At 37.6% G+C, this 13,246-nt stretch overlaps 4 protein-coding genes across 4 annotated transcripts; 3 read left to right on the top strand and 1 right to left on the bottom strand.

Moving 5' to 3' along the window:
- Nucleotides 1-691: 691 nt before the first annotated feature.
- On the top strand, nucleotides 692-1,546 carry LOC111488987 (protein PXR1). The gene has a single exon (XM_023136971.1). It carries the CDS (start codon nucleotides 776-778, stop codon nucleotides 1,343-1,345), a length of 570 nt encoding a protein of 189 aa, XP_022992739.1. The 5' UTR covers nucleotides 692-775; the 3' UTR covers nucleotides 1,346-1,546.
- A 2,226-nt stretch (nucleotides 1,547-3,772) lies between these two features.
- LOC111488983 (cytochrome b-c1 complex subunit Rieske-4, mitochondrial-like) lies at nucleotides 3,773-6,820 on the top strand. The gene is made up of 2 exons (XM_023136966.1): nucleotides 3,773-4,102; nucleotides 5,950-6,820. Exons 1-2 carry the CDS (start codon nucleotides 3,922-3,924, stop codon nucleotides 6,591-6,593), a joined length of 825 nt encoding a protein of 274 aa, XP_022992734.1. The 5' UTR covers nucleotides 3,773-3,921; the 3' UTR covers nucleotides 6,594-6,820.
- Nucleotides 6,821-7,263: 443 nt separating this feature from the next.
- On the top strand, nucleotides 7,264-11,132 carry LOC111488984 (cytochrome b-c1 complex subunit Rieske-4, mitochondrial-like). Its single transcript, XM_023136967.1, has 2 exons — nucleotides 7,264-7,594; nucleotides 10,229-11,132. The coding sequence occupies exons 1-2, from the start codon at nucleotides 7,414-7,416 to the stop codon at nucleotides 10,870-10,872; spliced, it is 825 nt and encodes a 274-aa protein (XP_022992735.1). The 5' UTR covers nucleotides 7,264-7,413; the 3' UTR covers nucleotides 10,873-11,132.
- Nucleotides 11,090-13,197, bottom strand: LOC111488985 (protein COFACTOR ASSEMBLY OF COMPLEX C SUBUNIT B CCB1, chloroplastic). The gene is made up of 4 exons (XM_023136968.1): nucleotides 12,781-13,197; nucleotides 12,563-12,687; nucleotides 12,294-12,446; nucleotides 11,090-11,428 (listed from the first exon to the last, which is right to left on the bottom strand). Exons 1-4 carry the CDS (start codon nucleotides 13,093-13,095, stop codon nucleotides 11,242-11,244), a joined length of 780 nt encoding a protein of 259 aa, XP_022992736.1. The 5' UTR covers nucleotides 13,096-13,197; the 3' UTR covers nucleotides 11,090-11,241.
- Nucleotides 13,198-13,246: the final 49 nt, after the last annotated feature.

The raw sequence follows: 13,246 nt of genomic DNA on the forward strand, positions 1-13,246 counted from the left end.
TTTTTTTTTTTTTTTTTTTTTTTTGTAAATTTTATCATAAATGACCTATAATTCAATTATTAGATTGGTGACTTTATACTATCATCAGTCTCAAGTATAACTCGATTCAATTTGACTATTTAAAAACTCGAGTGTTTTGACTTTCCATCAAATAAATGGTAGATATGGATGCTGGCACGAAATAAAAATGTCAGGTGGATATGGATCTCGGTAACATTTTTGTAGTTTGTATGAATTACCTGGGCAATTTAAAAGGACATAAACATCATGTCGTTTTTTGGACCTAGAGAAAATATGCGAAGGTCCGCATCTTAGATTCTTTTAACAAAGACGAATATACAATTTTATTATATGATTTAGTTGCCGCTAAATTAATAAAAATACTTTTAACATTTATATTTTATCTTAAAAAAGTATCTTAAATTTTAAAAAATTTTAAAAATCTAAAAAATACACAATTATTTGTTTTTTCACTTAAAAATAAAAACTATTTCACAATTTTTTTTATTTAATTTAAATTAACATACATATTAGTTTAAATTTTTATATATTATTGCAATTTAAAATCAAATTTTAGCGTTTATCTAATTAATCATTAAAAGTTTTTAACACTTAAATTAATTTATTTTTCTTTCATAGCGAAAAAATACACAATTATTTTCAAACAGAGCACCTATAAATAGAAAATAATAAGCTAAAATCCTTCTCTCTTTCACCAGCGTCACGCTCTGAAACCCTAATCTTACCATCAAAACCCTAATACCCAATCTCCTCCATGGCGTGTACCATCGACTTTCGGCGCCTGGACGAGGGCTTTGGGGGAAAGACCTACAAGCGAAAGCGTGAAGAAGCTGAGAGCAGTCTCAACATCATCAGCTCTGAAAATGCCGACGCCTCCATGGACGTCGACGAGTCGCTTCCACCGTTCAAGCGATCCGCGATTCCTTCATCGGAGAATCCTGACAAACCGACCTTTGGAAACCCGACATACGACGGCGTGATCGCGGGAAAGGTCTCCGGACGGAAGTGGAAACAGCCGCGGAAGCATCGGACGTCCGCTATGCTGGTGAGCCGAAAAGGCACCACGTTCGAGGAGAGGGAGAGGCAGAAGATGATTAAGGCCGCCTACAGGGAACGGAAGGAGGAATTGAAGGAGCAGATTAGGTCAAACAAGGTGGAGAAAAGGAAGAAGAAGGAAGAGAGAGAGAAGAAGAAGAAGGAGAACATTTTGAGATCTGGAACTAAGCTACAGAAGATTACAAATCCCAAGACACTGAAGAAGATCGCCAAGTCTAAGCAGAAGAAGCTATTGAAGGTTGTTCCTGAGGATTACATTAAAAAGTAGGTCAGTTGCTTCTGTTCTCAGGTTTTCTTCAGTGTTTTACCGCCATCATTCTAGCATTATAGATAGATTTGTCTGTTTTCTTTTTCTTAAATTTTGGACCTCTTTGTTGAATTTTCGTATGATGTACTTGAAACATATAAAACTCAACTTAAGGAAATCAAAACAAATAGCTGCGTTTCTTGATGTTTATTTTTATAACAATATTGAAATTTTTGATCGTCTCTTAATGTTGGTGTCGATCATTTAGCACATATCCACAGATATTTTATTCTTACACCACAGGCAACTTTTCATGTTCATCGCCGAAGATTGCTGCTTTTGAAATCCAAAATCATCACGTTCCGTGCTGATAATTTTATACGTAGTTCATAACCAAGATGTTAGAAAATATTTATGTTGATGTTTATGTGTTAAGAAAACAGATGAAAATTATGGAAATTCACATCATATGGATCAAGTATTAAAGTTCAAGCGATTGGATCCAACGTAGTTTGAACGCATTAACATTTATGAACTTGAGTTCCTAAGTTGTAAAAGATAACATAGATTAGAAAATTAAATTTCATGGCGGCCCTGGGTGAATGATTCATACCAGGAGAGGCCTTAAACAAGGTGACTCTCCCTCACTCTTCCTTTTTGTTATTATCATTAATTATTTCAGTATAATTTATTAACGGTATTGAAATTGGGAAGAGTTCTCTTTGGCTATCAACAACCTTCTTGGCCTTGTGAGCTTCTTGGAGAAGGCTATTGGTTAGAACATCAACGATCACAAAATATGAGCTTGATTGCTAGCAATTTTGGTTGTAAACAAGGCCAACGGCCAAAGGTATATCTTGACCCTTCCCTTCTTTGATAAACGTCAATCGTTGTTATTGATATTGACCTCTATTGTGGAGAAAATTGATAGGAGACTGACGTGCTGGAGTCACACACACATTTCTAAGGGAGGTTGTCTCACTCTTTTACAAGCTACATTATTGAACCTCCCTCCCTACTTGTACATAAATTTTCTTTGGAAAGGTGCCTCATGTCATTCAGGTCTGCATCTTACAAGATGGGATGAAATCACTCTACGGAGGCCTAGCCATTCAAGGGTCGTGTAACCGTTCAAATCTACCGCTAGCAAATATTATTCTCTTTAGGCTTTCCCTTTTGGACTTCCCCTCAAAGTTTTTAAAACGTGTTTGCTAGGGAGGTTTTCACACCCTTTTTAAGTTTGATACCTAAGGGGTATATTTACCACCAAATCTCTCTTGAAATGGGACAGCCTTGACATGAGGCCATTTGGACTGATTTTTATCCTAAGAAAGCTCATTTTTCCATCGTGATGGTTCTCTCTGAGTCACTCTTCGTTAATCAATTTATAGCTCGTAGGTTTTCAGGGTCACTTTTAAGGGTCTACAGGTCCTCTTTTAGCTTTAACTTCATTTGAACAATTCTGTACCTTCCACACCATTCATTTCTTCTCCATATCTGTCCTTTTTTGATTTGCAGACATCTTCATTTCTTTGACCCTCATGATCTGAAATGGGGATGGGAGAACTATAAGTTACAGGAACAGGGTAATGATTTGCAGACAAGTTCATTTCTTCCTTCTCTCTCTTTTCTTCAAGAATAGGGCTCAAAATGAAGAACAGTTCGGTGTTTTTGCATAAGATTATTATGCAAAATAAACTTGTATAGTTGCCTAAAAAAGGTCGGCATACCACCCAAGCAGCTATTCCATCCTGTTGGCCACGGAACCCGCTTTGAATAATCCACATTTTGCGGGATTATTATTCGGAATGCAATCATAAAAAACATTTTGCGGGATTATTCCCGATGTAATCATAAAAAGCTAATCTTTCAGGAATTTTAGAACAAGCTTTTGATAAACTTTGAATTTTGGCTAGCCCGATATTTACCAAGTATCCCTAATCCCATTGATAACAAATAATTCAACCGAGGTAATTGTTGAACCATACCACATAGTTCCAGCAACAACATAAGTTACCAAACAAACAATCAAGGTCAAAAAGTTGCAAAAAAAAACAAATAGCCACTGGAAAGGACGAGACTTATTTAACTGTACATGATAAAATTATGAATTTTAAAACGGTTAGACTCATATAGTTTAATCCAAACTTATTTAACCGAAAAAAAAATCTACAAAATTTATTTACCATAAATTTTTAAAAGTGGCATTAACAATTATTTACTTTTATAAAAAAAAAAAAAAAAATTGTTATTGTAACATAGGAGGAATGTGTATATGTTTTTGAAGTTCTTTTTATTTTAAAAATTTTAAAGTATTTTTGAAACAAAAACTATTTGTTTTCATAAATGATATATATATTTTTTTTACGGGTCTTGAGATTTAGTTGGAGGGGCAAAAAATGTCAAACGTCAGACACGTATCAAAATGGCTCACCGTGTAGGCCAAACAAGTCGGGGTCAGATTTGTGGTGCAAATTGGGGAAAAAGAAGGCGGTTTCGTAGCCACCGTTCCGATCATCCAATTCCCTCGAAACCCTGTTTTTTTCTGTTCCATTTTTTTTTTTTCCGGCGGAAGTGTACGATTTTTCTTGACCAGGATGTTGCGGATTGCGGCGAGAAGGTTCTCTTCACTCTCTTCCTCCCATTTCAGGCCCACTATTGCCTCTTCTTTGCCCGGTTCTCACAAGATCATCGATGGCGGTGATTCCGCCTCTTCCAATGATTTCAGATCCTTCAACACCTTCCCATTTGGACCCATCTTCGATCGTAATTGTAGAGGTTGGAGTTTGTTTGTTTCTCGTTTCTGGTTTTAGTCGATTTATGACGTTTTTTTAGGGCTTGATTTTGTGGACCTGTGTTGCCTTTTTTGTTGCTTGAAAGGCAAATCCTTATTTTATATCTGACTTGCAGTATTGTGTCACTTGCTTGTTTTGCGATACTTGTTTTTTAGCTGTAGATGGTGTTCGATAATCGTCTTTATTGATCTGCTCTATTTAGTCAGCATTCATGATGTTGAATCATGTTTTGCTCATTCATTTCTCGTTGTGAAAATAGTGTTTTTGGGGCATATCACTTGGCCGATGCAATGACTCCCTCGTAGTGTCCATGTTTGAATCTTCCACCGTTTATTTTCCAAGTCTTTAACTTGTTCTACAATCGTGTTTGCATTGCACATTCATTTTTCATTTTGGATCCATTGAATTGTTATTTACAGCAATAGGATGATATCCCATTGCTGAAGCAACCCCTTCTCTTTGTTTTCCAATTCTTTCACTGTATGCTTCTATATATATGCTATACTGCTGAGACTCGTACTTCTCTAAGGAACTGATGTTTCAAATGGTACAAGGTTTTGGTGGTTCGATTGTGGTTGCTCTGGTGTCCACTTCGAGTGTATAAGTTTAAGTGCGAGAATTGTGTTTCTTCTTCTCTATGGGAGGTTAGAATCATTCAGTTTAGAGTTTCTGTTCTGATAAAGTTCAGTGCATTAATACCTGTTAGAAACTCACCATCCAGGTCCTACAACGAACCGAAAAGAATGAGCTTTATATGAAGCTAATCGTTTCAATTCCTCATGCTATACCTGATAGAAAGAAAAAAAAAAAAAAAAAGCCTTGACCATTTTGTGGTTCTAACCCATCAGAAAAGCAATAGAGGCATATTTCAAGGATGAAGGGTGATGGAGATGAGGACAGAAAGGCAAAGGGGACTAATTCCCACCAACAATTCTCCCTAGTAGTATATTTTAAGCACTTGAAGAAAGAAAATCAAACAAATTAGCTTCCAAAGGTCCTTAAATGTGCCTTAAACCTCACAAATTGAAAGGTTGCACTCAACTCAATGAGGCCTGTATGCTCGCTAAATGCTACAATCCTATGGCACTACGAAATAGACTCCAAAGGGAACCATCAACCATTTTGTGAGTACTTGCACATTCTAAGGCCCTCTTGAAGGATTATATTTGTGCATACTGCTGGACCCTTTGGCAAGAAAGAATCAAGAGAATTTTTCAAGATATCTTTTGTAATTTCATACTATCAATGATTTTTTGAATCCCAAATATATATAGCTTCCTTCTCATCTATCTTTCAAACTACTCAAATCACGCTATTGTTAAATATGGCAATCATTTGTTTCGTATTCGTTTCAGCAAAATTGACGGGCCATTGTGACCCAACTTTTTGGTTTTGTACATTTATTCTGAATCTCTGGTATCTCCTCTTTGCACATTTCTACATTTACTTCTAAGTTCCAACTGTTAAGATCTCTGACAATCAAATGTCGTAGAAAATAACCTTTACGCGTGCAACTGATTGGAGTTTCTTTTAATCCCGAACTTTTTGTGAAAGTCGTCGATTGAAACATTGGCTTGAAATTTGTTAGCACTCTGGAAACAGTTTAGAGGCTTGCTTGTTTTCTTGTTTGTAACTTTAAGTGGGGGTGTACTGGCATGTTATAATTTGGTACTCATTAAATGGTTTAGACGTTGGCCATTCTGTCCTAGGTGATTGATTGGATGATTGCTTTTCAATTTTTATTGTGTAATTCAGCCCTTTTATTATGAATGATTCTTTCTTTCTCCTACGGTGAAGTTTTATGATTTTATAGAAATAACTCTTTGATAGGTTTTGCTTCTGATGCATTGACTTCAACAAAGGAAACCGACTTAGTTCCAGATGTTCCTGCTACTGTAGCAGCCGTTAAGAACCCAACTTCAAAGATAGTCTACGACGAATACAATCATGAGCGGTTTCCTCCAGGTGACCCCAGCAAGCGTGCATTTGCATATTTTGTATTATCAGGTGGTCGCTTTGTCTATGCTTCTTTGATTCGTCTCCTTGTTCTCAAGTTCGTCCTTAGCATGTCAGCCAGTAAGGATGTTCTTGCTCTGGCTTCACTTGAGGTCGACCTTTCAAGCATCGAGCCTGGTGCTACCGTGACAGTTAAGTGGCGTGGAAAGCCAGTATTCATCAGACGTCGAACTGAGGACGATATTAAGTTAGCAAATAGTGTGGACATTGGATCTCTTCGTGACCCACAGCAGGATGGTGAGAGAGTTAAGGATCCAGAATGGCTTATCGTGGTCGGCGTCTGCACGCATCTTGGCTGCATTCCCTTGCCAAACGCTGGCGATTATGGTGGGTGGTTCTGTCCATGCCATGGTTCCCATTACGATATCTCCGGTAGGATCCGTAAAGGACCAGCACCATACAATTTGGAGGTACCTACCTACACCTTCTTGGATGAGAACAAGCTCTTGATTGGTTAAGAAATCAAGCTCTTTTTCTGGTCTGTAGTGGTTTGGAACCTTCATCAATGATAAAGATAATGTCGAAGCTGGCAAATATATATATATATACTTTTTTTCCACGCAATTTCTTTGAGTTAATATTTGTGTAATGAGAATACTTGTAGCTGTATCTTGGTCATGAATGAATCTGAATAAGTTGCTTGAATTGGTGTTGGGACCCATAAGGTGAGATCTTGATTTTGTAATAGACTTGTTCAAGCATATAAGTGAACTTATTTCATTTCATTTCACCATGAAAGCTCGGTTTCTTAACATTATGGTCGAAAATAGGGACAAAATTCGGGTGAGAAATGTCCTTGCACGTTTTGCCGATATATATATAGAACGACTAGGATCGTTAGGAGCGCGATAAGGAAATGTTGTAAAAAAAATAACTTAATTCAAAAATATTTATGAAATTTTAAGAGTATTAGTTAAAGTTTTTTAATTATAAAAAAATATGGTAAATATATTTAAAGTTTAATTCACTTTTTTTTAAGGTTAATATTGGAATTTTAAGTATTTTTAAAATAAAATAAATAGTAAAAAGTATTTTTATTAATTTGGAGTAAAATAAATATTTTGAAATTACTTTTACTAAAAAAAAATCGAAGTATAATGATAGCTGAAGGAAGCTAAACAAGGTTGAGGTCAAATATATATTGCTCATGCAACTCCCGCGAATCGGGGGAAAAAGACCGGTTCTTTTCTTCCTTCGCCTCCTCCTGAATTCTCATTATCCTTCGAAATCCAAGCCTCCTTCTCAATTCATTTCTGCATAACGAAAAGGTGGACGAAGATGTTGAGGATTGCGGCTCGAAGGTTCTCCTCACTCTCTTCTTCGCATTTCAGGCCCACTATTGCCTCTTCTTTGCCCGGTTCTCATAAGATCGTCGATTCCGGTGATTCCAATGATTTCAGATCCGGTGGATTCTTCAACACCTTCCCATCCGGACCTCACTTTGATCGCAGTTGTAGAGGTTAGGACTTGGTTCTTTATTTCTGGATTTCTTTTTGTTCTTCCTGCTCGTGGTCGATTCATTTCGTTTTTTAGGTTGTTTTGTCGCGATGCGATGTCCTGTTCGCTTTTTGAAAGGGCAATCCTTATTCAGTATTTGATTTGCTGCTTCTTCACTTGCTTGTGTTGCAATTATCGTAGATGTGGATCGATATTCATCTTTGATGATCCACTGTTTGATTTCTTTGATGATTGAATCATGCTTTTGCTTATTAGTTTCTCGTTTGGAAAATAATGTCAAAATGTGAACTGTGTTTTTTGGTATTCTCGGCGCATTTTAACGATATCATCTTCACCGAAACAATCGCTTTCTTCTTCGTTGGCAGTGTTTTTTGAATTGATTCCTGTAAAAGCTCACCATTATCAGTATGGGATCTTCATTACCAATTTTTTCCTGCTGTTTGTAGGATATAATTTATTGTTTTTGAAAGAGTCTGGTTGTTATCTACAAAGTTTAAGCCATTGTCTTCCCCATGTAGAGTGTTTTTGTTACTATTGGGATGAGTTTGATCAACTGCTTGAATTAGAATATACCATCAACATAATTTGCTAGCAGTATTTTATATTATTCTACGAGAAATAGAGATGTTTTTTTGATCAATTAATCTACGCAACAGATAAGAAGGTACGGGGGGATTATTGATCCTGTTACATGTATAAAATAATGTAGAACTAGCATAAGAAAAAATGAACTAGGCTATAGGGAATTCCAGAAGCATCCATTCATAAGAATTTCTCTTTTTCAGTATTGTAACGTCTTTCAATTAGTTTGTTTCAGCATCCTTTCAGAAGTGTAGGTCTTTTCTTTGGAGATCCTCTGGTTTCTTTCTTTCTAGGTGTGAGATCCCATATTGATTAGGGAGTAGAACAAAGTATTTTTTATAAGGGTGTGAAAATTTCTTCTTAGCAGACGCATTTTAAAAACCTTGAGGAGAAGCCCGAAAGGGAAAGCCCAAAGAGCACAATATCTGCTAGCGGTGGGTTTGGGCTGTTATAAATAGTATCAGAGCAGGACACCGGGCGATATGCCAACGAGGAGGTTGAACCCCGATGGGGGTGGACATGAGGCGATGTGCCAGCAAGGACGCTGGCCCCCAAAGGGGGATGGATTGGGGGGGTCTCACATCGAGTGGAGAAGGGAACGAGTGTCAGCGTCCCTGGATCCTGAAGAGGGATGGATGGTGAGATCCCACATCGGTTAGGGAGGAAAATGAAGCATTCTTTGAGGGGAAGCCCCAAAGGGAAAGCTTAAAGAAGACAATATCTGCTAACAGTGGGGTTGGGTTGTTACACTAGGTTTCTCTAAAGATCGAGCCACACATCTCCTCATAAATCTAGCTTTTTCTCTCAAGGCTTCTAAAAGCTACTCCAAAACTGACTCTGGAGTGCACAAAGTCAGGCCAAAATGCCTTACAATTCGACCCCAACCACAGACATAGGAGGAATAGGTGCTCTGGATGTTCTTCTCCCCTTAATCACAAACTGCGGGCGGATGTCGATAGATTCCAATTTCCAAGCTTCCTTTGTATTCTGTCATGGGTATTCAAGCTTTTGTAAGCAAGACTCTAAAGGAAGGCTTTTACCTTGTTTGGGATTTGGAGCTTGTAGGATGTTTCAGACAACTGTATGAAATCTGATCTTGTTGAAGAAACCCCAGATTTCTCAAGGGACCAGCAAGCTTTGTCCATACCATCTCCCAGCCTTATAGTAACAATCAATTCTATCAACCCAATACAACTTTCAATTTCTCTATCCATTATATCTCTTCTGAAGTCAAGATTCCAATCATTGTTCTCCAAGTTGCGGTACTCTTCAACCGTTTTTCTGAGATATAAGGAAGCGATCGGGGAATGGATGCTACCCATTTGTCTCTCCAGAGCCCTTGCTCTTTTTCGCCTTGAAGTTTTTGAATTTGAAGAAAAACACACTATTTCTTGCAATGTCGAACCGAGGTTTGTCTTTTGATATACCTTTTGGTGGAAGGGAAGCCCGCCCTAAAGGCGCACACCTGCCAACACTAAAGATAATCCTTTGTGAAATAGCTTCACAGTTTCTGCTAAAAAAAAAAAAAGATTGGATCACTTTAGTCGAATTCCATTGGCCCTGAAATTCGAACTCACGTTGAAAATCCTTAAAATTTGCTCTAGAAATTAGGCATAGCAAGAACAATTACACAATGCTTTTGTTATCTTGAGGATTGATCTTCTATGCCTCTGCAATGCATCAAACTACTTTATGAAACAACTAATTCAGATCAAGTTTTATCATGACTAATTGTGGGGCTTTACTCCCTAGCTTTGTTTGAAAGTCGAGGATAGAAATATTGGTAAGAAATCTACACTGGAAATGGTTTAGAGGCCTGCTTTTTTATATATAGTGGCATTTTATAGTTCGGTTTTATGTCGGATACTTAAAATTAAACATCGAAAAGGCTACTATATGGTTTTGATTTGGAATCTGTCTTTAACAATTACTTAAATCGTTTGAAGGCCGAGCATGAGCTTTTCGATTATAATTTGTGATTCGACACTCTATGCAAGACTGTTTCTTTTCCTGTCTGGCGTGGTTTCATGATTTTATGAAATGACTCTGCTAGGTTTTGCTTCTGATGCATTGACCTCAACTAAGGATGATGGCTTAATTTTGGATATTCCTGCAACTGTAGCTGCCATTAAGAACCCTTCTTCAAAGATCGTCTACGACGAATACAATCACGAGCGATTTCCTCCTGGTGACCCCAGCAAGCGTGCATTTGCATATTTTGTGTTATCAGGTGGTCGGTTTGTCTATGCTTCTTTGATTCGTCTCCTTGTTCTCAAGTTTGTCCTTAGCATGTCAGCCAGTAAGGATGTTCTTGCTCTGGCCTCACTCGAGGTTGACCTTTCAAGTATCGAGCCTGGTTCTACCGTCACAGTTAAGTGGCGTGGAAAGCCAGTATTCATCAGACGCCGAACTGAGGACGATATTAAGTTAGCAAATAGTGTGGACATTGAATCTCTTCGTGACCCGCAGCAGGACGAAGAGAGAGTTAAAAATCCAGAGTGGCTTATCGTGGTCGGTGTCTGCACGCATCTTGGTTGCATTCCCTTGCCAAATGCTGGCGATTACGGTGGGTGGTTCTGTCCATGCCATGGTTCCCATTACGATATCTCCGGTAGGATCCGTAAAGGACCAGCACCATACAATTTGGAGGTACCTACCTACACCTTCTTGGATGAAAACAAGCTTTTGATCGGTTAAGAAACCGATCTCTTATTTTCGACGTAACATAAGAGGTTTGAAACCCTCGAGTTATATCAAAAGCAGATATAAGCTGCAGACATATTTTGTTTCTTTTTATTCCCTTTGAGATCTTAGAAATCTTTATTGCAGTGAGAACACTGTAACACTACTTGGCTCATGAATGAATCTAAAATAATTTGACTGAATGAGTGAAAGAGAGATTAGAAGATCCATGTGGCCATATTGAATTTTGATGGTATGATTCATGTGTTGGAAAATTGTTGTACAAGTTTCAATTCTTTTCCAGAATCTGGACTGATTGAATGTAACTCATGAAGATTCCTACAACTATGGTAAAGAAAAAAAAAGATGATGAACTGATAATAATCATTGCTCAAAAATACCTTTGACATAGACCATGCCCTTTTCACTCAATTGAAGCTCCTTTCTCATTTGCTCTACCTGCTGGTCATCTCCTTGAACAATAATCTCTCCCAGGCTTCCATCTTCTGCAACTATCATTTTAACTTTGATCTCCTCCTTTCTTGATGCTTTCACCCAGTAATATGCTCCTCTGCAGTTTTCAAACAGCCTCACATTAGCTTCTAAGCTTCTCTCATATATCTCAATCTTATAATCATAGATAGAATTTGAATTTGAATTTGAATTTGAGAGACCTGTTTATGATATTATTAGGACTTTGTAATAAAAGGTTAATTAAAATTAAATTGTAGTTCATACAATTTGTCAGAAACTTTCGTGAATTTATACATCTATATGATAGAGACTCAAAATTTCTACTCACATATTATTGAGTTCAATTATATAATGCATCTAACACTTTGATCAATGAAATATAGGGTAGTAGCAATTTACTAAGTCATATTTTAAAAATTTTGCTTTTGGATTGATGTAGGAGATGAAAACCATAATTGGTAAATTGAGAAGAAACAACAAAATTTTGAAGCTTAAAAGATCATATGATTTTCGGAAGGTATGAAGCCTAAACTAAAATCAAATATCTCAGAAAATCTTTGATCCAAACTTCAATGACAAAGCATAATTTCTTTCTTTTCGAAAGGTATGAAGACTAAATTAAAACCAAAGATCTAAGAAAATCTCAATGAATATAGGTTATTTATTCGTTACATAAGAATTTTGAAAATTTTGAATATTCAAATTTTGGATTGGGTAATGAAGGAGCTCATGATTTAAAGGCAAACGTGTTTGAAAGGATTAAAATAGCTTTCATAAAATCGATCTCAAATATGTCATTAATCATTCAAACTTCTTGAAACATTGGTTTTGAATGATCAAGAATCTAGTAATTTCAAAATGACTATCAAACAAGCATGCATGCCATGAGTCAAATCCCAGTCGTGAAACTTCAACCACCAAGAAAGTTTGAAGATATAGGAGAGAAGTTCAGTGGCACTTACGCTAAGGGACTCAAGCTGCTAAGCCAGAACCAATTGTTGCCAATATCTGGAAATGTTATGGTCAGAACAAGACCAACGCTGGCCAAGCTAATGCACGTACAAAATGTCAACAACGCCGCTTGGCCTCGACTCGGCACCATAGTTCCTTCAAACCTTCACAATTAAACATCAATCGAACATCCAGAAGTTAATTCAATGCAATTGAACTTAACACTCAGAAAAAAATGAATCACAAAATTGTAACAAATTCCAAAAGAAAATCGCATTACGTAATGGTTTCGCCTCTATCAGTGACTTCGAAATTATTGCGAGTGAAGAACGACAGAATCTCTCCAGCAAACTGATTCGGCGCCTTCTTCGATTCTCCTTCACTAACGAATGTCTTCTTCACAACCTAATCGACGCGATTCAATCAATACACAACATAAACAGAGAAATAACAGAACGATGTAATTCGAATTGCACCGGAGGTGAATTTATAAATAACCTTGGATTTGACCGATCGCTTGATGAGAGACCACAGGCCAGGAACGGAGATGACGAAAAGGCCGAGAGAAGTGTAGTAACTGGCCGTGGAATAGCCGACACTCTCAGCCAGGAGGAAGGTGGAGTTGTGTTGGTCTTGAAAAGCGACGAGCGGCTCCACATTGACTCTGACCGCTATTGATCTCTGCGGCCTGAAATGAGTGCGAGGTCCGCCAAAGCATGGCCGTGGAGTTAGGTCTCCGGCGGAGAAGGAACTGGGAGGGAGAGATGGGGAAGAAAGAGGATAGAGATGAGATGGTAAAAACTTAACCGCCATTAACGTCGACCAGAGAAAGGAGGGGGAGTGAGTTTGATGAAGAAGAAGAGAGAGCCACAGCCACAAGCAAGAAGAAAAGGATAAAAGCTTTGCTTGTGAACGTCACTGCCGCATCTTGTGGTTGCCGTTAACCTTTCCACAAATTGGCTCA

The sequence above is a fragment of the Cucurbita maxima genome, unplaced genomic scaffold (assembly GCF_002738345.1).
Source record: "Cucurbita maxima cultivar Rimu unplaced genomic scaffold, Cmax_1.0 Cma_Scf00014, whole genome shotgun sequence".
NCBI classification, from domain to species: Eukaryota; Viridiplantae; Streptophyta; class Magnoliopsida; order Cucurbitales; family Cucurbitaceae; genus Cucurbita; species Cucurbita maxima.